This window comes from Ascaphus truei, chromosome 11 (genome assembly GCF_040206685.1).
Source record: "Ascaphus truei isolate aAscTru1 chromosome 11, aAscTru1.hap1, whole genome shotgun sequence".
Taxonomy (NCBI): Eukaryota; Metazoa; Chordata; class Amphibia; order Anura; family Ascaphidae; genus Ascaphus; species Ascaphus truei.
Genome location: NC_134493.1, coordinates 52,279,109 through 52,307,092, shown reverse-complemented (window position 1 = coordinate 52,307,092; position 27,984 = coordinate 52,279,109). Strand labels below are relative to the sequence as shown.

At 42.8% G+C, this 27,984-nt stretch overlaps 2 protein-coding genes across 4 annotated transcripts in view; one reads left to right on the top strand and one right to left on the bottom strand.

Moving 5' to 3' along the window:
* LOC142463464 (lysosomal dipeptide transporter MFSD1-like) overlaps positions 1–6,407 on the top strand; it is a 41,901-nt gene extending 35,494 nt beyond the window's left edge. The window contains exon 13 of one of the 3 annotated variants that reach the window (XM_075566276.1): positions 24–6,407. In XM_075566276.1, the coding sequence (XP_075422391.1) occupies positions 24–230 (207 nt within the window). In that variant the 3' untranslated portion in view covers positions 231–6,407. The remainder of the gene's footprint in view (positions 1–23) is intronic. The other 2 variants (XM_075566273.1, XM_075566274.1) reach the window with 2 other exon arrangements.
* Positions 2,993–26,363, bottom strand: JPT2 (Jupiter microtubule associated homolog 2). The gene is made up of 5 exons (XM_075566280.1): positions 25,957–26,363; positions 11,637–11,785; positions 8,326–8,468; positions 7,282–7,330; positions 2,993–7,042 (listed from the first exon to the last, which is right to left on the bottom strand). Exons 1-5 carry the CDS (start codon positions 26,010–26,012, stop codon positions 6,861–6,863), a joined length of 579 nt encoding a protein of 192 aa, XP_075422395.1. The 5' UTR covers positions 26,013–26,363; the 3' UTR covers positions 2,993–6,860.
* Between the last annotated feature and the right edge of the window lie 1,621 nt (positions 26,364–27,984).

The following is a 27,984-nucleotide window of genomic DNA, read 5'->3' as shown; positions in this document are numbered from 1 at the left end:
GTTTCTTTTCTACACATCCCCAGGGAGGAGCACTGAACAAGATGACAAAGCGTACGTCTGCATCAAACCAAGAGGCCGGAGAGGAATCGGACAGATCCCCCATACTAAATCAGGAGGAAGACCAGCGCTCTATAAACTTGGGTGTGTTTAACCTTCATAGCGCATGTCTAACTCAGACCAAGTATTCACCCATTGTAATCTGCAAATGTCCCCCAACCCTAATCTCCTAAAATCCCAGTTACACTGTGGGATCCATTTACTAAAGACTCCATGGTGTAAATCTGGGTAGAACCAGTGCAACAGGCCCCCACCCCACCTTAACGAAGAAAATGAATCTCATAATTAATTGAACGTATTTCCTTTGATAAATCTATTGCAATTCTTTTGTACTGGTATTGCAGATAGCAGACCTTAGTGGACCCGTGTGTCTTCATATCTAAACCCTTGTGGGTTTGGGTTACCCAGAGAACCGAGTTGGCGCGTACTATTTTATGTCTGAAATAGGCTTGCGTTCACACTATGTATTGTATGGCCCTAGTGCAGGGTTTTTAAACCAGGGTTCTGCGGACATCCCCCAAATTGCATCCCCTGCCATTTTTCAGATCATTTGAAATGTACTAAATACAGAAGTTTAAAATGCATCTGATCTCAGACGCGCTAATAGCGCCTCTTAGATCAGATGCATTGTAAGGAACCCCAACCCTCTCTAATAGCGTGTCTGAGATCAGATGCATTGTAAGGAACCCCAACCCTCTCTAATAGCGCGTCTGAGATCAGATGCATTGTAAGGAACCCCAACCCTCTCTAATAGCACGTCTGAGATCAGATGCATTGTAAGGAACCCCGACCCTCTCTAATAGCGCGTCTGAGATCAGATGCATTGTCTTAGGAAGCGTTGGGGGTTCCACAGAATGACACATAATTATAGGGTTCCGTAACCAAAAAATGTTTGGAAGCCACTGCCCTAGAGTATTACACATTAGATAAAAAGATAATCATTAGCTAGACTCGTGAAGAGGTGCAAATATCTTTGTTTACCAAATATTCTGCAGCGTACTTCTCTGCAGTACAGATGCAGTTAGAGAAAGCTACAGTAACGACTTGCATGACGATTTCTATCCAGCAAATATGCTGGAGGTATATCATGTAACCCAATCTCTAGTTTTCTTCTACAATGTTTTAAAAAGTCCTTTTGTCTCTATAAAATGTACACATCAGAACATATAGCAGCAGATCAGTTTTAAAAATTCAGTAGCCTCACTACCTTGCATGATGGTTTTGTTTTTTTGCAGAAAACTAATGGAATTGCAGGAAGAATTCCTGGCAAAAGGGCATTACGATTATTTCAAGTATAAAAACACCCGAAGCTGTAGCACAGCCATGTTGCAGCTGCAAAGCTAAAATGAGACTTCACAGCACAGCCACATATTGCAGCCATCTGTTAAGATGGCAAAGCTGTAGGAGAGCAAGATATTTGGATCCGGTCTGATATTTTGATCCCCCTTTGGATTTATTGCAGGTTGATAACTTTTTTTTTAGTGGAGAGTTGTTCATAAGTCAAGTTGTATTGCACAGAACTTTCCGATCACAAATCTCCTTACTCTTACACGGTGTGAGAAAATACTGAGGAAGTTTTTAAAAGCTCTACATGTTGTAGTTTGTGGCACAAAACTCATGTTAGTCCATTATATGATGTAATAATTGCCTACAACAAATCTACAGTCTCCAGAATCAACACTGTTACTGAATTCTCATCCTGTTGTAAGGGCATGTATGTTTTATTTCTGCATTTAGACACTTTTTTTAAAGGCTCAATCCAAGCGGGCAGTTTTCAGCGCCATATATTATATTGAAGCAGGGGTCTATGGCGCTACACCCAATTAATGTCAGTTCTGGAAATCCCTTGCTTCCCGAGATACTTACCGCTGTAGGAGTGCTGGTATAGTTTTATGTTTAAAGATCCTGAATAACGTGGGCCAATAGGACGCCTCACTGTATGATGTCACTGCTTCCTATTGGCCCGCAGGACGTGAGAGCTTTGAAAACTGCCAGCACATAAACCTGGCTACAGCCATCCCTTGTAGAAGTATGCCTCTAAATTAATGGGGTTCAGGTCCAGACCCCCCCCCCCCCCCCCCAGCTGTTTAAAAGGAGCAATCCAAATTTTTGTTAAGGATCACTTCTTTTAGTCAACGCTAAAGGATTTTTATCAAACAATGTAACACCATTTTTAGCTAAACAAGATGGTTTAACCCTCCTATCTGCAGAAACAAACCATGTGCAAAAGTGGGTGAAAGTACCACCTTCTTGAATGTGTAGACCACAGAAACCTAGTGTCCAGAATAGCACTCCAACAAAAACATTGTGTATATACACACAGGTTTCAGAAGGAGCATATTGAAGGAGAGACAGCAGCATACACTGGTCCTGTTGCTGGAAATGCACAATCCTTTAGGATGGTTTGCATCAGATTTTAGACTTGGGAACCCCTGTTGAAAAACATTGTTCTATGTACCCTTGGGCATCACTCACATGTTCCCTGAAATCTTCAGGTCATTTGAAAACAGGACTAAATACAGAAGAAGTTACAATGCTCCTGATCTCAGATGCACTATTACAGAGGGTTGGGGTTCCACAGAATTTCAATATAATTATGGAGTTTCGTTAAACACTCTGACCTAGGGTTTATTTCCAAATAACTCTATAGCAAGTGTGCAGTGGTTTGTTTTAACTATCAACCTCTGTGCCCTCCTGTGACAATTATATAAATTTTGTAGGTAGGATGAAAAAGGGAAAGTTAATGCATCTTGTATGTGATCTCCAATACACAGTTTAAAAATAAAGGCTTTTGGTATGACCATGTATATGGTGTATCATTTGTCTCTGGTGCTCAGAAAATAAAATAACCATGTTTATATTGCTGTTGAAGGGCATAGGCTTCTTTAAAAGCAGGTATTTCTGTAAGTTGAAAAGAAAACAAAAAACAAAATCATTAACAAAATACATTTGGTTTATTGAGGTGCATGGTAACAGAATAAATGTCATCGATTTAATTAACGAAAAGGGACCGATCCTGCTGTTACATTCGACGACAAGACGTGAGCCCATGACTTATACATTCAGTATATAAAAGACTTAATACACATGCCAAGATGATGTTTAAGGCTTCGATATGAATAGTTGTGTATCCCCAAACAGCTGAAGTCTTATTACAACCATAGTGCTGAAAAGGCAAAGCTTTTTTTTCCCACCCTAAACCAAAGAAATTAACTTACAACCGCACGTTTTTGCTAAAGATTCCTGCAGTAAAAGGTCTTAAACCCTTTGCTGGTCCTTCTCGCAGCAAAGTGGTTAATAGCCTGTCGAAATACACATTGAGAGGTATTTGGCATGAAGGGCGAGTACTTCTTACCAGTCTCTTTTCAGCGCCTTTCTGTACAGATTTGTTTGTAAAATGAGCTGCCACGGTCTGAAATGTGCGTGACGCAAATCCATTCCCTGATTACAACTACGGGCAGAATTTAGGTGGCAGTTAGGGGTAATGCCATTTCAAAAGGCAAAACCCCCAAATGTTTCACAAAAGAAAACAATTGGCTGCATTGTAATTTACAAATATGGCACAAACAGTTTGCTGCAGGTTGTCCATTCTTGGAATGCACTTGGACAGAAGTAAACTGAAAACTACTTAGAATCATTTTTTTTTTTTCTTAAACATTACAGGTTAACAACTTGATAACTTAGAGCCTTTATGTATGTTACAATGAAGATAATCAGTACAAAAACACCTGTGATATATACTGGAAGGAACAGATACACGGTTAGGGCAGGTACTCTGTTGGCACAGGGGAGAGAACCTCTTTAGGGTATTTCCTAGTAGATTTCTTAATTTGGAAAGCATTCCCCACTAAGAGGGAGGCAACAGAACAGGTTGAGTCAACTAAAATATAATCATTAAATTGTCATCTGAGAATTGGCATTTAAAGCAGAAATCGCACCCCTAAGAAGCCTTCAAGATTATCCCCAATGTTTAGTATTTTAACCCCTGGGCATGTCCTGTTTATTTTTAAGTTTAGTGCTTATCATTTTCAGTGCTAGTGTCAGCGGTTACTATGGTAACTGGGCTCTGGGGAGGGCTCCCTTTTAACCTCCCAGACACCTAATATTTCAAATGCTTCCCTCCTGAAGGGAGCATCAGATTTTTAAAATAAAGCCAGCCTTGGAAAGGGTCGGAGACCAAAAAAAAAGCGCTATGTAATTAGTGAGGACGGGTGCTTTAAAGTCACTTGTCACAAAGTACTGTCCCACAAAGGCCTTAATTGAATTAATAAGTGGTGTGTAAATGTAAATAGGTAAAAAAAAAAAAAAATACTTACACTTGAGTGCCTATTTAACACCCATGAACTAGTATCCTATTAAATGGGTCTCCCAAAATGACCCCCAAATTGGCTTCTGCTGAATGTTAATCTGCTGTGTATGCTGGAGGTGTGTTGGCAATCTCATTTGCGCCTCTTTAAGGACAGGTATTGCGATTTATTCACACCCCACGCATGTCAAACTATAAAAACAGGGATCAGAACAAGGGCCGTAAAACCCACCAAATCTTCAGCTGCATTTCAGGAAAACAAGTCCTCGTTAAAAATAAAACCAGTTCCTTGCATGGGATCGGTTTGTTTAATGCAGCAACAGCAGTCTGCCGATTCCAAGTGGTCATAAACAGGAGCAACTACTGTATTTCTCTGATGACAGCTTAAAGCAACCATCCACATTAATAGCAAATCTTTACGCTCACTCAGAATGAAGGGATGTGGGTTGGAGGCGGGCTTCCAAGATGTAACTTAATGTATTATTACAGGGAGGTTGAAATGGCTGTCAATAGGCAGTGATCACTGACTGAAAGCACAACCCTCAAAATAGCTGTATTGATCTTTTAAACAAGATGCTGTGTAATTTATAAATCAGTATGTTGAGTACTGAGGCACACTTACATAGGGGAGGAGCCACAAACCATATTGTGACTTAATTAATTGTGACAGAGGTCTTAATTTTGGGCTCCGTGGTGGGGTGGGGGGGTAGGGTTTTTCCATAGATTAAATCATAGTAAAAAAACAGACGTTCCTTGTCACACAGCAGCTAAACCATTTGCAAGTAACATCTTGTATGCAAACTTCCGCTAGCTTGGAATAATTTACGTTTGAAGAAGGGCTTGCTGCTTCAAGGGAAAGACTCTTAAAGCTCCCATTTAATAAGCTGTGAGGCTGCTTCTACATGCCAGGGAAGCTTTGCGTTCCATTTATTTTATCTTCTGACGAGAGAAACCGCTTCACATTGTATTAAACATGGGTCAAAAGCCATGTTAACCAGGTATTGTGAGATGAGCAACTACTCAAGTGTTCAGAAAAAGCCTACAGATCCTCACCGTATGTTTGGCTTTCAGTAGATGGGTAAGTGGGTGGGGGAGCACCTGTTTTGGGTGGGCACATTGCCGAGGACCCTCATGGACAGCCAAGGCAGCCAGAAGGCAAAAGAACGAGAAACTTTAAAGTAACGGAGTCAGCAGGTACGACCACAGGTTCTCACTCCTCCCCCACAAAGGGAGCATTGCCACAGAGAACCAAACTGAACTAAAAAAGCAGTGGTTTATGTTGGGCAAAGACTTATGAAGAGTGGTACTGATGGCGCCTTTAAATAAATTAAAGCTTGTAATGTCAATTAAGGAGTCATCCAGTGTTTAAAGACAGCGTACAGCCCATTCACTTAAGTGGGATATAAAGGGCCCTGAAGAATAGCACTACTTGGTAAATATGGGCTATCATTTTTCTTTTATGAAAAAACTGTTAACTAGGCAATTGGTGTCATGAGAAAAATGTCAATACTGGTCAGATTTATGTGAACTATTTTCAAATAGAAGCAATCCATGCAACACAAAAAATAAATAAAAAAGTAGCCTTTTATCACCTTTATTCAAAACCAATTACCCAAGCTGCCGATTGATTAGTACTCCCATGATCAATCAGCAAAGATCCAGCTTCCCTGGGTTCACTAAATGAAGCTTTGATTGAAACCTGAAAGGTGGCCAGTCAGTGTAATGCAGCAGCTACAATGTATTCTTATATTACCATGGTAACATTATCTATTGTTACACCTTGCAGCTTAAACTGCTGGGACCATTGTTATAATTTGTTGCCAACCAGGAACGTTTGCAAAGATCTTGCACTGCTCAGGAAATGGGCTAAAACCTGCTATAGAAAGCAAAGGATGCCCAATATATTGAAACTCATTACAAATGGCATGTAACGTATTTATTTTTGGTAAGCATTAATCGTTTACTACAGGGGAGAAAAAAAAAAAAGAAAAAAAAAAGTGGTGTAAGATATTGCATGGATTGCTTCTTTAAACCAGTATGAGGTGGCAGCTGTCAATATTGTTTCCGAAGATTCATTCACACACTCCGCCTGTAAAAATCAGCCAAATAGAAATGTAGGTACAGGACAGTGATTATCACAGTAAAAACGTTCAAAAATACTTCTATTTCTCCAGTTCTTTTTTTATTTTATTTTTTTAAAAGGAGTGTAAGCACCTTGTTTTAATATACACGTTTCTTGTACCTACAGTGAACCATTAAAGATTCATTAAAGATGAAATTACAGGGGAGAGCTTCAGAAACTAGACAGGTCTCTTCCCCCGGTTTGGCGTGCAGTTTAACCCTACAGATGACTGCTATCTGTTTAATTTGGTGCCATGTGCTCCACAATATGTTGCAGGCCTCTTACAGAGAAAGGGGTTATCCTGCTAAGGACAAGTATACATCCAAGCTGGTTTGAGCACTGCAGCTCCCTGCTAACTCCGTTACACTGGGGCAGTTAATAGAAGGTGACGCTGGATTTGCCCCCAGGTGGGTTCAGGACCCTGTTGTGTGACCGCGGGCGTGGGCCCAAGTGGGGCTCGTGTGCAGTCAGCGCAGGATCTGGTGCCACAACTCGCTGCTCCTTGACAACAGGCTTCTTCTCTTCTCTTGGTGCTGCAGCCGGGGGCTCAGCTTTCTCTGAAAGACAAAACGTGGACCACTTAACAGATTGCAGCTCCAATGTACTGAAGCGCTGGGGAATTACACAGATGTGACATGTTGTTAAAACACCACACAGCTCAGATGTTCTATACATGCAGAGGCCAGCACAAAGACTGCAGCAGAACCTCTTCGGAAGCAGAGCTATCAATCTGTGTTAAAAGGACCGTCTGAACAGAGATGCAAAGTGAGGCGGGATGGGCGATTATCATACGTACTTGGTGCACATTTCTGAGCATCGCCTGCTCCATGTAAAGTGATATTGTCCTGTAAGATACAAAGGAGAGCATTTCAGCGACCGTTGTGGTTACTTGGTGACCGACACAGAAAAGTGCTGCACTTCACCCCGACCCTCTGCACCTAATGTCGGAGCAGTATTCAGCACATGTTGCTCCACTGCCCAGCAATTGCAGTGTAACTGCCATACACACGAGAACACAAATAACAGTGTAATACAAGCATTAAAAACAAAAATTTAACCCTTGTGGTGCTGAAGTATTGATGGCACACTCCCAGGATTGCTGCCACTTGAAATACCGGAGCCCTACCTCAAGTGATCACGACCGGCCCTTACGATCAAGATTGAGTGGTGCCCCCTCCACTGCTGTTCTAATCTACCCCTATAAAAACGAGCAATAATCACGTGACCCCTGAACGTTACAAGGGCCTATTAAAAAGGGGTGCGCAAACTTCCTGCGCTGAGCCCTTATTTGACGCTGTGTCTTCATGGCAACAGGCGTCAAGTCACATGGCCCTGCGGCGACAGCCGACGCCACGTTGTCAAGGAGATGAGTGAACACGGAAGCCGGGAAAGTGAGTCGCCATGCCCACTCCCTAAAAAAAGTCTTGCGCTCCCCAGTTTGTGTTCCGCTGGCCTCTTAAAGCTCAAGGATCGTCCTGCTCTATTTAGCCTATTAAACATGCCACTGTCCTTGGTTCACTTTCGTCCTAAGCAGGGCAGTGCCTTTTAAACTGGGCAGTTGAACAACCAATGAGGGCATCACTTTTACCAAGTATTGTGTGAAGATGTTAAGGTTGCAGAATGCAAGTGAGCGCTTGGCAAGTGAGCGCTTGGCAAGTGAGCGCTTGGCAAGTGAGCGCTTGGCAAGTGAGCGCTTGGCAAGTGAGCGCTTGGCAAGTGAGCGCTTGGCAAGTGAGCGCTTGGCAAGTGAGCGCTTGGCAAGTGAGCGCTTGGCAAGTGAGCGCTTGGCAAGTGAGCGCTTGGCAAGTGAGCGCTTGGCAAGTGAGCCCCGATTCTGTACCTTCGGTTTGTTCGGATGCGCTTTGGTTGTGGCCAGAGACTGCGCTTCGCCGAAGATGTTGTTGCCCTTCCCCGCTGCTGCCTTCGTGCGCTGCGCCATCTGCTTTGGGTCCGAATCCTGAAGTGCACCGCTGGGCTTTCCACCTGAATGAAGCAGAGCATAAACTGATCAGAAACAAAGGAGCTACCTGGTGCGGTGATCACCCATCATGTATTGGCAGATCCACATCTGGGTTTACTGCAAGTTGTGCTCAAATCTTTATATGACAACGATAGTAAGAAAATCAATTACGACAACTATATTTATTGCAATACATATCTGTTCAGTAACAAAAACACCCAGCATTATGTTCTTCCTCACCACCCCGGTTTCCTCAGAAACAGACCCCATAAAGAACAAAGATGTTGCCCCAGAACCCCACTTGCAAAAGCAAAGTACGTTATGGTGAGGAGTATTATGGTTTTGAAGCCTAGCCAAATTGCTGTTCCTTCTCCCTGCCCCCCCTTTTCGTATTTGTATCCAACCCCCTCCCCCCCCAATAACCCATTTAACCAAGCTGTATGTACTTTATATTTCTCCCTTGCTACCCAATAATTAAAAAAAAATAAGTTAAAAAATAAATAATAAATAACACCCAGCATTAACAGTTTTAACTCATTTGAAAAAAACTTAGAATACAATGTTAGTAGATACTTTGTAAAACATTTTTGACACTATTTACATAACATAATATTTCCCCCCACTTTTTTTTTTTTTTTTTTTTAAATCACCTACTTTTTCTATTTACACCAACTTCTCCATAATCCTGAACATGCAACACATTGCTGGCCGCCAACAAGTATTCCTGCTTGAGTGTTTATTTTAATAATATACTGTTCACCACCTATACCACAAACACGTCTGTCCGTACCTGGGGAGTAGTTTAAACACATTGCACACACCAAGAAAACTCCTGTGAAAGCAGTGTTTGCAAGAGCCACAAAACACTTCTACCCTCTGTGCTAGCTCCTGAATGCCTGGGTGCTTGTTGGCATTCCACAGATTCAGACAGAAACCTCCAGATGTGCCACTAAAATACTTGCCATCTACCCCCTACTAGTACAAATGGAAGCAGCTCCACTGAGCCTGTACTGGAGGGTTGTTTCAACCATAGTATTTGCATGTGATAGATCAGCAGGCTTGTGGGATTGTGAAAGACACTGGTATGGCTAGTGTGGAACTGCCAGAGATCTACATACATGATTAACCCCTTCAGTACCCGAAGATCTTAAGTAATAGGACCATCTTTAATAAAACTAGCCTAACCCCTTCTCTGCAGGAAGTGGACAGCAACACATTGCCCTGCTAGGGACGGTGGGTCTCGGTGACAACCACAACATGTCTGACAACCAGATATAAACAGGCCACTTTGGCGAATATTGAAGTAGTGACTTGGAGGTAAGAACACTGCCTTTAAAGTGGTTAGAATTGCAGCGCTTCTCCCTGTGACCTCACCCGCAAATATTCCATTTCAAGCTCTTTGGGTCAGGGACTCCTTATGCCGGCAAAATTCTGTGTACAGCATGGGGTACACAGTCACTTTAAACCAGGTTTCTATTAAGATTTTTTGTTAATGCATGTACATGCATTTTAGTATTGGCAGTACGGACTGTTTTAGGTAGCGTCTAACCCAATCACAACCAAACTACAGCGCAAAAGTGTTACACTAGTGATTAATGAAACCAATGTGACCATTACAGACAAATCAAGAAACCAGGAGTCCTATTACAGTGATGGGGCTTTAACCCATGATCTGCCAGACTTCTACAGCTCTGTCCAAGTGTACATAAATCAGAACTCCCGTACCAATTGTATACAGCCATGTTAAAGCATCTATCTGTACTTGGATCAGTTTGTGTTCACGTCTTTCCTGTGAATTATCGCAAGGACACTTGTTTAAGGAAGGATTGTGCTTTGCTTCAGCCCTCACTCCTATACTGTATGTACCTGTCTGAAGCCACATTGAACAAAAAGATGCTGTACTGGGGAAACGCTGTAAATGTCAATTGGGCAGCAACCACTGGCACAGTTTCCTCTGCTTAGAAACGAGTCGGGCATAAAAGTATGACGAGCTACACACACTGCTCTCAGTAACGTTTAAAAAGGGCTGTGCCAGGGTGAGCGCTTGTTCTAAATTAAGTGTGGCGTGAATTGCTTACTCTGGTTGAGTTTCAAGTGGATTTCTTAGCCCCTTTGTTACGAATGGGTCCTGCAACATACTGCAAAGCAAGCGTCATTTGGCAGCAAGGGGGTTAATTTATAGGTCCAGACCTTTTTTTTTTTTAATCAGGCAATGTGACCACTTGATGAAGACAACTGGAAAATACAATTGTGCTTCCTGAATATAAATAGAAGCTGGGGTCAAGAACAGACCAGATATTTTATTCTCTTTGCTCCACATTTGACCTGGTCTTCTGACAAAACAGCTTTAAAGCATCAGGGTGCATTCAAACTGGTAGGACAGTGTTGATGAGCAGATAAGAAATGCAGAGCACATGCATGAAATGACAGGAGTCACCTGGGTGTACCTCCCACGGTATAGAAGTTCACACACGAAATTCTACCAAATGTATCTCCGTGTTCATTACTGTTCCCATACCCACTAATGCTTTGCCTCAAGATTTTGGGGGATTGCAATGCAATTTTGTGGGTCGTCAAGTTGGTTGTGAATCCGTGGCTACAGTGGAAGCACTGTGTGCTGTGTGATTAGGTTGTACGGTGGGTTTGGAGACTGACGTGAGTGTGTTTCTTACGCCTTGTTGATTTCATGGAAGAATTCTTCTACTTCATGGTCTGTGTGAATGGATGGTGCAGCATATACTTCATTAACTTGAAGCTTGTACTGTACATCATTGACAGCTGAATGATGATTCTGGCTAATCTTTATGATTAACTTTCATACTCCACAATGATTTTCCACCTCTTGTGAACGATGAAGCCTACACCACGGTTTCTTCTATTTTCTGTACTTCTGTAATACGTTTGGTGTCTGCTTTTGAGCTCAATGCGGCCTTCCTCTTACTTTCCTACAATATCCGATTTACTCCTTTTAAGCTAGTCTTCCAGTGCTGTTTCCTTGGTATTAGTCCTGGTCTCCCGTGACGGCCATGTCCCAGAGCACTCAAAAGGGTTAAATAATGGGACTAAACTCACAGCATACAGAATACAGGTTTCTATTTGCACAACAACACAGCCACCATAAGATAATCACAGAGAAGTCTCTTCCTCAGAAGAACGCCATGGCATCACGGTACGGAGATCTGCTCACTCACCTGGAGGGTTGGATTTTTGTGGTGCGCTTTGAGCCTCTACTGGCGACCCAAATATGTTGGAGGACATCTTGTGTGGCCGACTGGGGGCTGTGGGTTCATCCGAGCTCCCGAAGACGCAGCTAGACCCTCCTCCGGGGGGCTTTAACACTCTGGAAGGAAGAGCGTAAAAGTGGGTGTTAAAACCGAAAGTCCCACTAAAGAGTTGTTTTTTTAGTAGATTAAAAGAATATTAGTTGAACAATAAATTTCCATGGGAACCAAAAACAGATTTTCCCTTTAAGACAAAATGCTTTATTTTTGGCCTGCTGACTGCCTCCAACACTTACACTGCATTGCAATGTGTTTATGGCTTCTCTAGAATCAAAGTGGTTTAGCAATAATCAGCAGGCTTCGTTTCAGTACTGAAGGGCGGTGGTGATGTAGATAACATGCCTTTCAGTATGACAGCAATGTGATGAGCTGGAAGTAAAGTCATGATCTAAAAGTACCATTAGATATTAAAAGCAATGTCCGAAAGGGAAATCTGCCTGCGGGGGCAGATCAGTTGACACCCTGATTGTGGTCCAGGCACAAAGCCACGTAAATAAGAGGAATACATTGGATTTAGAGTGTGTACATCCTGAAGATGCAATCATACTTATCATTGGCGTTCCAGTAAATGGGAAGTACTGAGCCTCTTCGTAAAAGGTTTAAGTAGTTTTGTAAACTCTGGCTCAAACCCATATCAAGTAGCACAGGACATACAAATAAGAGGCAGCACAGCTGTCTAGACAGGCAACTGCACGGCTAGTGATAATTTAGGGATCAAGGTGAATCGCATGTTACCTACAAACAAAACTTCATTCTATATTTGAGATGCAGGAATGCCAATAAAGCATTACACCGATAGTCACCTCAATGTTTAAGGCCCCTATTAAACAGTCTTCTGCTGGCAAACACCTTATAACCCGTTGACCTGAACGGGCTGTAAAGTTTCCGTTAGCATCTGATGGCAGAAGACTTCTTCGTACATATATGGGCGTTGATGGCTTACCGATTTTGGTACTAAACCAACAGAGGTAGTTTGTGTTGGATATTCCATGTAGGATTCTAAACAAATGACATTTGATCTAGGTCTGATTTAGATTGTAATCTCTTCGGGGTAGGGACTCCTTTTCCTCATATTACTTATGTCTGAAGCACTTATTCTCATTATATGTTATAATATTATGTCACGTGTATTACTGCTGTGGGGCACTATACATGGATGAAGCTATATAAATAAAGACACACAATGTTCAAACATTGTTTTTAAAAATGGTTATGTCATTGAAAATATCCTCTCAGTAAGAGTACGGCTAATATAGAATATCCATGAGTATCTGCAGGTCTTCCACTGGTCCCAATGTCTGCCCCAGCCCCACTATTTCCCTACAGCGGTTAAGCTGCAGACAAGGATTCAGGGCAGTGACATACAAATGAGCACCCAGTAGACACGTTACGTTCTGCTTCAAACATTTCAGAGATCTTTTTATGCTCCTCACATTAAGATATTAGGGACTACATTTGTAAAGCCAATAACCAAGAATATAAGAAAAATGGTAGGTTATGTTTGAAAGCTTTCACTTTTCTGAAACACTGGTAAGTGACCACATTTAACCCAAATTATAGTGGCGGAGATCACAATAATAAATAAATAATAATAAAAAAAATAAAAAAAACCACTGGAAGTTGTGTGCTAGAAGTAGGGTAAACTAGATCCTCACACCTTATATGAAATCTGGCTCACAAAATACAACAGGGTCTTTAAACCCGGGGAATTGATGTGAGCCCCAGGGCATTTTGACATATCCACGCTTGCTGACTGTTCACAATTGCTTCCTCATTGAGATGTTTCTATCCTTCCTTCCTCCCCCCCCCCCCCCCAGGTCACTGCTTGGTAACCAAGTATAAGAGAAAAAAAAGTGGTCACTCCTGTATGTAGAATTCAAGTTTTAAAGCAGCAGTCTGCACTGATTGGAGGTTTTATTTTAAGGGGTTGATTCTTGCTCTAACATAGCTGCCTAAAGGATATCATGTCAACCCCAGAAATTAAAGGAAAATAAAGGGGTGGGGGGTGAAAAGGGTCTTACAGCAAGTAAGATACAAACATACAAGTAAAAACTAATTGAGAGAGGGAGGATTGCTGCAATACAACTAGATTGTTTTCCTGTGTGGGCCCTGTTTGTCGCTCTTGCAGTCAGGAGATAAAAATAAACACATTTGCAATGCATCAACTACAGATAGGCACATAATAGGGCAGTTAGTAATAAACAAGTCAGGTCATTTAACAAGCAGTTAACCTTTTGGATTCAGGTCTCCACGGAATGGGCTGTTTGGGGCCATGACCAGAACACCACCGGCATTCCACCACTGGGCAGCTCGCTGCTATGTCCCTTCTGCTGCACACTAGATTCAAGTCAAGCCAGGTCTGCCGCTCCTACAACTGCATGTTAAATGTCCCGTGCAGGGCTGCTACACTGCCTAGACAGGCCGCTTGGACATTTAAAGATGGCGCGCTGAAGTGGCCTGTCTAGTCAGTGTAGCGGTCCCGTGTGGGACATTTAAACATGCAGTTGTCGGAACAGCAGAACCTGGCTTGTGGTTGCAGGAGCAGACATTGCTGCAAAACGTCCTAGACCCGGTCTCCATGCCATTGAAAACATTTTTAAAAAATAAATAAAATAGTGAGCAGATCAAGTTTTACTTTCAGCTTTATACCATTTCGTTCTTATATTGGCTAGCCAAGGGGTTCGGGAGTCCAGTCCTCAAGGCGCCCCCCCTCCCCCAAACAAGTCAGGTTAAGGATATCCCAGCTATGCATAGGTGGCTCAGTCCTCGACAGGGTTATCCTGAAAACCTGACCTGTTGGTGGATCTTGAGGACTGGAGATGAGACTCCCTTGGCAAGCCCAAGGTCACAAGGAGTGAACACTGGGATTCAAAGAGAATTAAAAAAAAGGCAGCAATACCACCATTAAGACTACTCCTTCAGTTTGTTATATCCATTTGTTTCATTTTGCAGTAGGAATTTCTGATCTAAAAAAGGCCAATTATGTTGCAAAGATGATCAAAAGGTTTTTTGTGCCCCTTGAAGCAGTAAAAAAAAAAAAAAAAAAAAAAAAAAGGGGGGAATAGTTGGTTGTATGACATGAAGGGGACCAACAGAGTCCAAAGGTGGAGATAAAAGGGGTAGTATTGTCTAGGACGAAGGTGAACTAAGGACTGTGGCATGTTTAAGAAGATAGATGTAGCCTTAAAAACATTTAATTGGTATAGAAATGTTAAGGATTCTGTATATTTGATGATAGGACGGTCAGTCTTCAGAGCAACAGATAAGTCGTTCTTTATATTTTTACAAAGCTATCCCTGTCAGCATTCAAACAGCTGATATGCCGCTTTTCTGGGAACACAGAATTCAAGCATATCTTTTTTTTTTTTTTTTACACAATACAAATAAGTAAGACTTACTTTACCCTTTGGGTGTCCCATGACTGACTACATCACACGCTTTCTGATAGTTTTGTAGGGGAGAGCGCGCAGAACATGATCTGGCTGGACAAGGATGACTGCTCTTCAGTGATGTTGCGGGCATGTAGTCACTTTGTGCCAAACGGGCTTAACTCTCCTGATCACACCCCTCAGTGTTGACAAAGGAAACCAGAAACAGAAGCTCTGGCTCTCTGATCTTTTATAGTCAGGAAATACAGGTCGTGATCCTTCTGGCTCCTCAGCACAGAATCAAGCCCAGCAGAGCCCCATGAAACTATTAATGTTTTGCTGATCCCTGGGAGTAAGGCAGGATTTTCTCTCAAATTCAATCTATAAACTAAACTACATTCAGATCGTTTTAATAGAGAGAGAGAAAAAAAATAAGTTTTCAACTTTGTGACACTTTGGCCTTCAATATCTAACCCTTTGCATTTGGTTTGGGCGATGTATGAATTTGTATGGCTCATCCATGATTCACGAACACGCTAGTAGTGATTGTTATAAATATGCCCAAACAAGTTATTAGCAGAAATTGATGGCCAATCTTAGCACATTAGAACACAGGGCCAGATTAAAAAGCATGTCAAGATTTTGCACAATGTTATTGCTTCTAAATTGCAGATACTAATGTTGCAGTCCCAACATTGACAAAATAAATCGAATGACACTGATGCACATAACACAGACACAACTAGTGCCACAAGAACAGGAAGATACATGGATCTTCATATACCCAGATCCTAAGCAAACTTAATTTCTCCGCATTGCTCCCAACCCCCCTTTATCCTGTTCAACAGGATACCACATGTATTTGTAGAAAGATAGATCACACTTTCTTAATCACGTAAACAAAATCTCTCCTCCCCACTTCTCTATTTGCTCTTTTACTATATTAAAAAAAAAATATTCTGCCTGCAATGTCTTATAGTATAAACTGCCTCCCTATGGTGCACTATTTTGTAAATTAGCCATTTTTGACCAAATTCCACAAATTTGCAATTTTGTGTTTGCCCAGTGAAGCAGTTCAGGCTCAAGCCTTCCTATCTTTATTTACTCTGATCAAGCCATGCACCCCCCCCCCCCCCCCCCGACACCGGCCGAACAAGCACGAACAGCTGGTCATGAATTTGCGGGTTTTTTTTTAATTATTTATAGTGGATGCAGTGGAGCATTAATTAGGAAAGACATCAGGTGTTTTTGTTATATTGTGAACTGGACTGTGGATGCATAAACCAATTTTCAAAAATAAAATGCAGTATCAAAGGAAAATTAAATATGAATTATATATACAATTCAGAATAATCCCAGAACTTCATTATGCTTGAATAGGAATGTAGGCAGACTAGCACACCCTATTCCCCCCACAAGAGATAGCTGAAGCCTGCTACGTTTGTATATACATCCTTAATGCTGTATATGGCAACAGATCTTCGTGGGTATTTCTTGAATACACAGACTGAGTCCTCATTTCTAAGCCATAGTGTGTATAAACAGAAAATAATCACATGAATGTTTGCAAAGGAAGACTAGTCTAAACCAACAAAGGAAGGGGCCCCATCGGATTTCAGAACGCAGTCCTCATATTAATGCGCTTGGTTCAGCACCAGAGAAATCTGCATTAAACCACATGGCCATTCAAACCCCATTTACAAATGAAGGTGCCAAATTTGTTACATCCATGTAGCATCATAAGGTGCAATATAAATTGAAGGCACTCACCCATGTAACAATGGCCTGTACAATTTTAGCAGTAGATGTTAACAATTTCGGTCAGAAGTGTCTCAAAACAAACAAGATCAATTATGTTTTTCATTTATAAAATGTTTTAGTAGGAAATCTGTATATAGAGGGAGGGCTCAAGTCGGATTTCACAAAGTAAAATGCATTTTCCTCGACAAAGGCTGCTGTGCCAGACGAAACTTTGTCCTTCTGTGGCCAATACAGGCAGTCTCCCTTTTACAACGCTTCGCTTTACAACGAATGGCTTATCCAACGCTATGCAATGCATACCTACGTTCATTTTTACAACGCCAAACCGGGTTATCCAACGCTCTTACAACGCTTTGCAAAGTTGTTTGTGTAGACTATGCTATGCATATATAATACGGTATTAACACTATATAATTTATGTGTGCGCTGCGTATCTTATTGCCTGCATAAAATATTTGGTGCATTTTAGTGTTAAAAATGCCTTCAGGAACGGAACCTTTCATTTAAACAGTGTTCCTATGGGAAAACATGTTTCGCTATCCAACGCCATTTTGAGTAACGCATTGTGTCGGATAACCGAGGACTATGATGCGGGTTCTGTAGCCGCGCCGGAGGGGGCAGAGCGGGGGGAGTGCCTACCCACCTACGCTTTTGGCTTCATGGGATGGGGGAAGCATCATAGGGACAGCGACGCTCCTTTGAAGCGCCAGTTATTACCTGATTTTGGCGCTAAAACGGAAAACACAGGTAGGGTATATAAGAACTGTATCTGAGCTATTTGTTATACTCCTTGACAAAGAACTACTGTTCGAAACGCGTAGGAGGTTGCTCTCCTCCGTTTGTTGGATGTTTTCACATCAATAAACATTTATTTTTGTAATCCTGGGACCCACTTCATTGGACTGTGCGCCAGTTTCCTCTTTTCTCTACAGCTATCCATATCTACTTGGCTGCACGTCTACCAGGAATCCAAAGGAGCAGTGCAATATATAAGTACTTTCAACACTGAGGGGGACCATCCCCATTGGAGGTATTATGGGGGTTCATTGCTTGCCCCTACCTGAGGGATCTTTTGGCCCCACAGAGGATGTTATGTCTTATTAGCCCGAGTTCCTTTCTCCATTTGTGTGATCAAACACTGGAGCGCAGTTGTCACTATAAATTTTACATGGATGACCGAGGACTGCCTGTACATAGTTTATTTTGTGAAATTCAACATAGTGTGCCCTCTCCCTCTATATACTTTTCGATTACTTTGACAGGAGCAGGTCTGACCTGGGTTTTTGTACTCTTCGTGTGGTGTGTGGCATGTATTTTATTTTTCTTACCAGGAGAGAATACAGGGTTAGGCTGCGTCCCCCGCTCATGCTTGCGAGTGGCGATGTCACCAACTCTACAAGCATGAGCGTTCAGGTGTCCGGCAACTTTTTCTGTCAGAACGAGTTGGGGCGTGGCCAAAACACTGACAGGCACGATTGTCTGAGGTCATGTGACCCCTCAGCACACCTGAAAGTCAATTTAATTTGGCTCGACAAGCACGCGTGCGGCCGGACAAATTAAAATGGATTGTGCTGACCGTGGACGCAGCCCTAGGGTTTCGTGAAACATTGCATTTTAATTCTGTAACAATTGCTTAGGTTCTACTGCTCAAATCTACACAATAATTTTGCAGTGTATATGGCCCCCTGGCAGAGAAAGTGTGTACAAGTTATAAGAATTATAACCGAGATAGCTGAAGAGATATAGATATATTGTGGTGATTACCTAGTCTAGTCTCAAACCTGCTTAGCCATTACAACCAACCTCACGCTGATGATACCCATCAAGGTTGAAACATGTCTGTGAATGGGTTTAATGGCTTTGCATCTCATCCCAGCCTCTGTCTAAAAGCTGTGTTTAAAACAGCATGCATTGGCTTGAGGATTTGCTTGTGTAATACAAGCTTGAGACAAAAGGTGGCACTGAGTGCTCATTTGCATGTCATTTCCCAGAATCCCTTGCTGCAGGGGAAGCGCTGTATGCTGGGCGATAATGGGGAAAGACAGGGTTGCAGACCTGTCTAAGACATGCAAATGAGCATACAGTAATATTTACAGTATACACACATTTTAAAAAAAGTGTACTATTAGTATTGATCTTTGAATTGCCTCACACGGCATTTAAAAAAATAATGTAATAAGTATTATATAATACTAGAGAACTGATTTAGACAAAACAAATTGACAAATATCAAATTGTAATAGTTTTGCACTAAAATTGACAGTGCTCCTGCCAAAACAAAGGACACTGAACTCAGAGGCCATGTATATCTCAATGTCACATAACCAAGCCACTGATGGCAAATACGGACCAATTTTTTATTTATTTTAATTTTATAAAAAAGGTGCAATCAAAAACAGCACCAGATTAAAAACTAGTGGATTTGACAGGTTCAGGAAGGTAAAACAAGTAACATTATTTTGGTGTATTCCTGGCAATTTTACCTCAAGTTTTAAGGTATTTTTTACTGCCTTATCGCTCCTTTGTCCTGCATTCAGTATTTCTAGCTTGTTATTTGACATGCACACTGACTAGAAGCAAATAAGATTGACACCACCCTCCCAACACAGAGGATTCTGAAAAGGGTAAGTGAAAACCATGGATATTTTAAGAGACCTACAAAAAATATTAAAAAAAAAAAAAAAAAAAAAAAAAAACACGAGTCAATATAGTTGTAACCTATTAAATAGATCACTCATTAGTTCAAGTTGGCCCTACAGTATATGGGGCTGAGCAATTAAAGCAATGACTATATCCCTCTTCTTGCTGAAGGAGCAGCTCAGTGATTAAAGACACTGGCTCTGAATATAATGACGCTGACTTTGAAGCAGGGGAGTCTGGTTTAAATCTGCAGTTCAGTGTTTTTTTTTGTTTTGTTTTTTACTTCAATAGTTTCATGTGTGCAATCTCTAATTACCTAAAGAACTGTATAGCTGCAGGTCAATTCGTTCTCCATGTATTGATAGGCGAAATTTGGTGACATAATTAGAGCTGGCATATGTTTATACTCTGTCACTCAGTGGAAGCTCATGAATATTCATGAGCAATCCTGCACTGACATGTGCTAGAGGGAGGGCAGGGCTGACAAAGGGGTGTGCCAGGGCTTGTGACAGGACATGAAGGGGCAGTGCCTTAGCAAATGGCTGTTCAAATAGAATACAAGAAAATTGGCCTTTCAAAGTTGTTTTTTTTAAAACAGAAAATGCTATAAGTATTTTTTCTTACTACAGAACTGATTTATTAAAAAAAACACACATGCAGGATATTGACTAAACTGCAGCTTTAAATCCCGTTGTGACCTTGGGCAAGTCTCCATCTCCCTGTGCTTCAGGCATAAAAATAAAAAACATGTTTGCAAGCTCTATGGGAAAGGGGCTCATTGTGCCTGCAAAAAAAGTATCTCATTTGTATTCTGTGAAAAATGAAGGTTTGCATCTTCCTCAGGTCCATTGCATTAACGCACAACAGTCAAACATTTACCGGTTTGTAAAGTAAGGACTACGACATTGTTAGTCAATTTTTTTTTATATATGTATATTTATTGGTAGGTTGAAGGACTGAAGCAGTATTATGAAAAACAGTTACATATATAGGTTGTGAAAACCCTTAAAAAGTGTTGGTCAACCATGGAAACCATGTATTGTTTTGAGGGGGACAATTATTTACATCTGTGTAGTTGGCCCCATCACTGCCATACATGCAGCATAAACCATAGACACATCAATGCCATTAGTTCAGAGGACTGTTTTTAGATCATGCATATAACAGTGCTAACCATGAAATGGGTTCAAACACCTCATGGTGCACTTATGGTGCATTATCTATTAATGGTTAACCCCTACCTGGCAATGCCTTGCTAACCCCACTGGCAGCTCGGGGGTTAAAGGAGCAGGCATCCAGCAAAAACCAGCAATGAAGCTGCCCAGACTAAACTGGGATCAGAGTGAGCACTTACAATCCAAGTTAATATGTAACAGACCCAGCAGTCTAAAAATCTTGTAAAGTCTCCAAAAATGCCTAACCGCAAACATTTCAATTCCTGTGCAACTTAAAGCTGTTCGTTTGAACAATATTTGGCATATTTGCACACCCTGTCAGAGCGATAAAGGTAAGGTGGAGAGAGGGGCTTTACCTATGAAAACTCTACAGTGCATTAAGACAAAAAACAGAGGAAATCAAACCTCTGCCAAGTCTTAGGCCTGGGACATAGTAAGCGCTTAGGTGCTGCTGCCGCTTGCTCTACCAAGAGCTTTTTGCTGTCCTGACAGAGGAGACAGCAAGCGCTTGGGAGGCGGGTATCACTCTGTGTGTGTGTGTGTCACTTTGAAGTGGTCTGTGTGTTTGTGTGTCACTGGGGAACGTGTGTGCATTATATAATATTTTAAAAAATTTAAAAAAAAAGACATGTGAGAATAAATTATTTAACAACATTGTGCAACTTTGATAAATATATTCACGCACGCACGCGCACACACGGGAGACAGGGGTCGGGGCAGACGGGAGACAGGGATCGGGGCAGACGGGAGACAGGGATCGGGGCAGACGGGGGACAGGGATCGGGGCAGAAGGGGGACAGGGATCGGGGCAGAAGGGGGACAGGGATCGGGGCAGAAGGGGGACAGACCGCCAGGGGGCGGGCGCGTCACTGGCCGGGGCGGACCAGTGACGTCATGGAGCTGGTTCGCCCTCATTGGGCTAAACCGCTCACGTGACCGGCCTATCGCACCGGCAAGCGGGGGAATTTTAAATTCCCCTCAGACCTGCGTTTCCGCAAGCGCGCGGAAGCACAGGTGAGCCCCTACTAAAGCCGCTCTAATTGTGGCTGTAGGGGCTCAGTGCTGAGCGGGAGCGCGCATCAGCACGCTTCCGCCAGCAAGCAGTAAACATGGCCGAGGCCTTAGTCACCATGTTTAAAGACATACACACTTATAGGTTATCGGATTGATAAATAAGGCATCACCAAGAATGAGCCCCTTCAACAAGTCACTGATACTTTGGTCCTAGGAAGGACTGCCGCTTTGTGCTTCAGTGCTTCAGCTTGGTCACACCCATCTGTCCCCTGGCGAGATGCTCAGGGAAGTCTGTGCCTCCTGAAGTGCGACAGGCTTTGCAGAACAAAAAGCAGTGTGTAACAAGACACGGGTCCAACACTTCCTCATGTTTGTTCCTTCAGATTCCAGCATGTCAAGTACAGAAACGATTAGAGCTTCAAAAGTTAACTCTTTCGCTGCAGTTTTCTAAACCATCTGGATAGGATGGCACAATGAAAACAAGCAGATTTAGAAGATGACTGATACACCCATGGCAATCGGCTTCTGTCCTAAACAATGAGATAGATCATTCTCACTGGGTGTGACCCGCTTGCTTTTGAAAGTCTCATTTCTACATTATTTGTTCAGAATATAAGTTTATGCAATCTTTTCCTGATACTTTAGTGAGTCATTTGTGTACCTTTGAAGATGCAATTCCATATAGCCGACAAACAAAAAATAAATACCCACACATTTTAAAACAGATTATTCCAATACGCATCCTCAAACTAATTTAACAATGGAAAAAAAAAATTGTAAGCTCTGGGGGAGAGGGACCATGTCCCAATGTTACATTTGTTTTGATGCACTTAACCCCCATCTGCATTATATTCCATTTATTAAAATTGCATTGTAATGTTGAAGTGCTGCGTACGTGGCACTAAAAAAATAAAATACATATACCTTTGGCTTGTTTGTTAAACACTGACAGAAAAGGGGAAGATGAAATCAAATTCCTCCTAAGTCTCAGCTCATCAGGTTTACAAAGCAACTTTAGAAAATGAATAATAAACCAGATTTCACCTGGAGGCAACTCCTTAAACATGACACTCATCTTAGGAGTGACTAACCCCCTGAAACATGCCACCGCCATTAGTACACTGTTTATTTATTTATAAAATATTTTACCAGGAAGTAATACATTGAGAGTTACCTCTCGTTTTCAAGTATGTCCTGGGCACAGAGTAAAACAAATAATACATGGTTACAAATACTGTGGTCCTAACAGGCTCTTCCCCTTCGTTAAATTTTGTCCAAGGCAGGACTGCTCCTTTAAATATGCAGACGCATAAGGCAGTCCACATCTGATTCAGAATAGACTGTCTGCACTAATATGATTACTTGAAGAATCCAGCCGAGCAATAGGATACTCTAGAGACACGTGGAGTTACAAACATCATTAAATGCTACAGACGTCCCCATGACAGGTCTGACCTCACGCCTTCTGTGTCTCCCACCACAGGACATGGTGTTTCACAAGGAAACTCACATCAGCCCCCTAAAATCAGAGCAAAATGATGTGCTTGAAACTCTGGTTTCTGTGAGTAAGCACGAACACCTTGCAGGAGCTTTCAAGTGATAAAACGTTATCACACAATTAGTTCCTTCAAAAGAGGAGAGTGGTTTTCAATGCAGTGCAGATCCAACAGATAAAATTGATTGATATACTTAATTTATATGGACTTCATTTTTAAAGAGAAAGGCACTTTATCAAAATGCGAATTCATGCACTTGTAATATCCTGTCTGAACTACTGTAACCCTGCCAAGTCTCCACCTCCAATCCATCCTAAATGCTGCTGCTAGGCTGTACCTGAAAAGCAACCATTGCACATCTGCTGCTTCACTGCGAAAACCCCTACACTGGCTGCCCATACACAGCAAAAGCATATTGAAGGTTCTAGTTCTCACCTTGAAAGCTCTCCATGGCACAGCCCTGCTCTACATTTCCAATTTAATCTCCAAGTACTCTCCCACAGCCTCCGCTCAGGTTATGAGCTACTGCTCTCCTCCCTCATTACCTGCTCTCATTCCCACCTCCAACATATCCCCCATCTGTGGAACACCTTACCTGGGACCTTCAAACATTTTTCCTTTAAATCTCATGTCTTTCAAGAGACCTACCAAGCATCCGTCTAACAAGCCTATGGTTAATACCATAAAAGACCATATACCCCATCTATGCTTGTATCATGACTTTCATTGCTTTTAGATTATAAGCGTCTTGGAGCAGGGACCTCCTTACCTATGTTATTATGTTTTAAATGTTATATATTTAACGTTTTGTTCTTATTCCTATATTGTACTGCACAGCAGAATGTGTTAGCAGCTTATAAAAGATACATTTCATAGTTAACAGTGACCATTTGCCATTTCATGTGGTACTTTAAAACTATATAATACAATTAGGATTTTATCTAAATAAAATGTGCATCAAGTGTGAACTTTATAGATTACAGTCTATATACATAGACAGCTTCCCTATTGTATATTATACACAGCAAAGTATATTGGGGGTAATAAGCAATCACATTCAAATTGTACAAACTTCACTCCCTAGTGGTCCTAATTTCCTTGTTTGAAAGTGGTCAACCATAGCCCTATCCACACAAACCTGCCCATCAATACAGATACACCATTTTGTTTGAGGGAGACCCACAATTTTATTTAAAGCTAGCATAACACACATTGTAATGTATAAAAACAGCAGAACCATAATCTCGATGTTACACAAACCCATGTGTCATTAAGGCAGATATAAAAAAAAAAAAAAAAAAAAAAAAGAACGATTCCTGCGCTCCTACCAATTAGTTGGAGAGCAGGAATCATTCTTTTTATATATGTACAGCCTATCTTTTTACCAGCAGCAAACTTCTATAGGGAGGAACGCGGTAATATGTACAGTCTCCCATTAACGTAGCTTAAACTGCATAACTAGGAGGGGGGAACTGCAGAATTCAAATATATACTCCGAGATCCTGATAAAGTGGATTTTCTTTCAAAACAAAGATATGAAAAACCTACGAGGACGATTAGGTTCCTGTTAACACATTGGTTGTATTACTGACAAAAATAAATTTAAAACAAATTTGTTGCCACTATAAGTATCTAAGAACCAATGTTTACCTGTATGAGAGAGATATAGACAAGATATACTGTACAGATTTTTATCTGGGGCGCTTACAATTGTTTTTCTTTTTAGATCTGCATAACTAATTGAAAGCCACACTCAGAAGAAATTCCCATGTACATGAAGCAGCGAGTTAGATTGATGTAGAGCAGTTTGCAGAACCAGTAACGTGCAGACAATGCAGAGCTCGGTGCACAAAGTACATATAGGGCATGGATAGTTTACTTATCTGCACTGCTAATGCAGACCTGAGCACGGTACCCACCGTGCAACACTGCAGATATCCTGCCAAGCAATGCAGCGCAATTTACATGCACAGCCATACAGGTCTGCACACAATGCTCGGTGCAGCTCACACGCCTACATACAAATGGATGCAAAGCTACGCAGCACCATGTACACACAGAGCCAGCCCAGAGCACATTACAGGCACAGCTGCATAGGCCTGCGCACCTGACAGCGCTATGTAAGCACGTCCATACATCTGTCACACGTCAACCCAGGGCGTTCACGCCGATCAGGGCACCCATTGCACGGAAACCTGCCAACGAGCGTTTCCATGTTCCGATCGGCACTATCGCAGTTAACGGAATAACCCCACGAACGCAGAACAATGAATGGGCCTGAGCAGGTGACAACACATCGGCACCGAAACCCGCCGCCCTACGCACATCTCTATGTGTCCATACATTGCACAACGCATGCACGGCCCGCTGCACTGCCAGTGGGGCGGAGGGGGGGGGTATAGGAACACGCAGGAGCAATGCGCTGCGGGACCGTCTGGCAGCCAAAGGGGTTCCCCACTCATTCACCCGGAGACCCCATTCACCCGGAGACCCATAACGCAGAGTAATATACGCGGGGCAGCTACTGCGCTAATTTACACAGCCGTGCGCAGATATATCGTGATATCAACGCAGCGCCGCCTGTGCAGCGCCCCAACACGCACACCTACACGGCACAGCACACGGGGTATATACAGCACCCGGGGTATATACACAGCACCCGGGGTATATACAGCGCGCTGCCAGGCCCTACAGGATGTGACAGCCCCTCGGGGCACCTCAGCTGTAGCCCGGGCCTCGCTATAAAGACCCCCACCCCCCTGGGGCCGGACCTCACCTGGAACTCATCTTCGCGTCGCGCTCCAGGCCCTGGAAGGTGTTGGTTGAAGTCATGTCCGTTAATAATAAAAACCGCCAACCACCAGAGAACGAACGAACGTGCGAGAGCGAGGAGACCGCGAGGACAAGTGCGCAGGCTGCAACCGTCAGGAAAGCACTACTACAGCGCGCTGGCGCGGGCTGGCGGGTTATTGGTTGCGGTGGATGCCTGTCAGAACGTTCAGCCAATCAGAGCAGCGAGGGAGAAACCCCCGCCCATCTCATGCCATCCCCCTCTCAGCTACATGTTGGCAAGAGAGTGTCAATCCTTAGTACCCTGCTCCTATTGGACAAACATGGGAAGGGCGTTGGCGAGGGGGACGTGACTTCCCCGCCCCCTGGAGGAAAAGCCGGACGCCGATTGGTTAAAAATGGACAACATACCTGCCCATGAATGAGCTTGTGATGATGACGTAATGCAGGAGACAGGGTGATTTCATAATGCCTCATACCTGATCTCTCACTGCAGGAAGTTGCAGCAATAATAATTATAATAATAATGTAGCACACCCCACCCCCTGGCAGATAAGGTGTCTAAGGTGTGTGAAACAAACAGATATTGCGCTCGTAAGTGGTAAATAAGGAATAAGTGATATTGTGATCAAAATAAATATAACCTTAGGTTAGGGAGGTTTTATGCTGCTGTTCTTAGGGGATGGCTCAGCAATCCAACTAGTACAGAAAAAAGAAGAAAAAAACCTCATGGTGTAGTATTTAAAATAAATTTATAGAATAAAAGGTGATTATTGCACGTACATCAATAAAAGCATATATCAGCAAGACATGTTATGGACATGTTACCACTCGCGGGAACAGCTGGGTGCGGGCTGATGTATATCTGGATCGTCCTCCGGTCTTTGGCATACAGCTCAGCAGGAGGTATATGTCTCGTTGGGGAATCTCCCCGCAGCAGCCGTCTGCTCGGAAATGATGAGCTCCGGTCTCTGGTAGGCCGCTCGGCGGGAAGTTCAAACCTCCTTGAGGGATCTCCCTGCAGCAGCCGTCAGCTCAGACGCGTTCCTTCATTTTCCTTTTCAGTATCCCATTGCGGCTATATTGTACTGCATATATCTCCTATACGGTTTATGGGACTTCCACTCCTTCCACTATTGAATGCGGAGAGACGCGAGTGATAGAGGGGCGCCGTCTGATGACGTCAGAGCTATCGCGGACTAATCCGGAACTGATTGGGAGAACATCGCGTCTGAGCTGACGGCTGCTGCAGGGAGATCCCTCAAGGAGGTTTGAACTTCCCGCCGAGCGGCCTACCAGAGACCGGAGCTCATCATTTCCGAGCAGACGGCTGCTGCGGGGAGATTCCCCAACGAGACATATACCTCCTGCTGAGCTGTATGCCAAAGACCGGAGGACGATCCAGATATACATCAGCCCGCACCCAGCTGTTCCCGCGAGTGGTAACATGTCCATAACATGTCTTGCTGATATATGCTTTTATTGATGTACGTGCAATAATCACCTTTTATTCTATAAATTTATTTTAAATACTACACCATGAGGTTTTTTTGCGCTGTTTTTTTCTTCTTTTTTCTGTCTAAGGTGTGTGTATGCGTTACCTGTGGCTCGCAGGAGACCTGATCCTCCGCCGCGGGGAGCCTGGGGTGTACCTGATTCGATATGTGACAGCGCCTCCACCTGCGCGGGATTCCAACTATGTGAGATAACCCCGTGCAGGACCATATATGTACAACACACACTGATGCAATAAAACAATAGCACTTTACTGTTGGGCATATATGCAGTGACAAACAATGATAACAATAATACTACTGGCTACAGCTAACCAAACAGCCTCGCACGGCTTTTCCCACCACCGTGTTACCCTACACCGTGTCCACAGGACCTGATGGAGCCCTCGGGCACCCAACCACCCTGGTATCCACAAGAGTCTAACCCCCACCCCTATATGTGGTCAGCGCTGCCACTATGGTGTATGTTACTGGGTTTGTGCACTTAGTGAAGTAGGTAC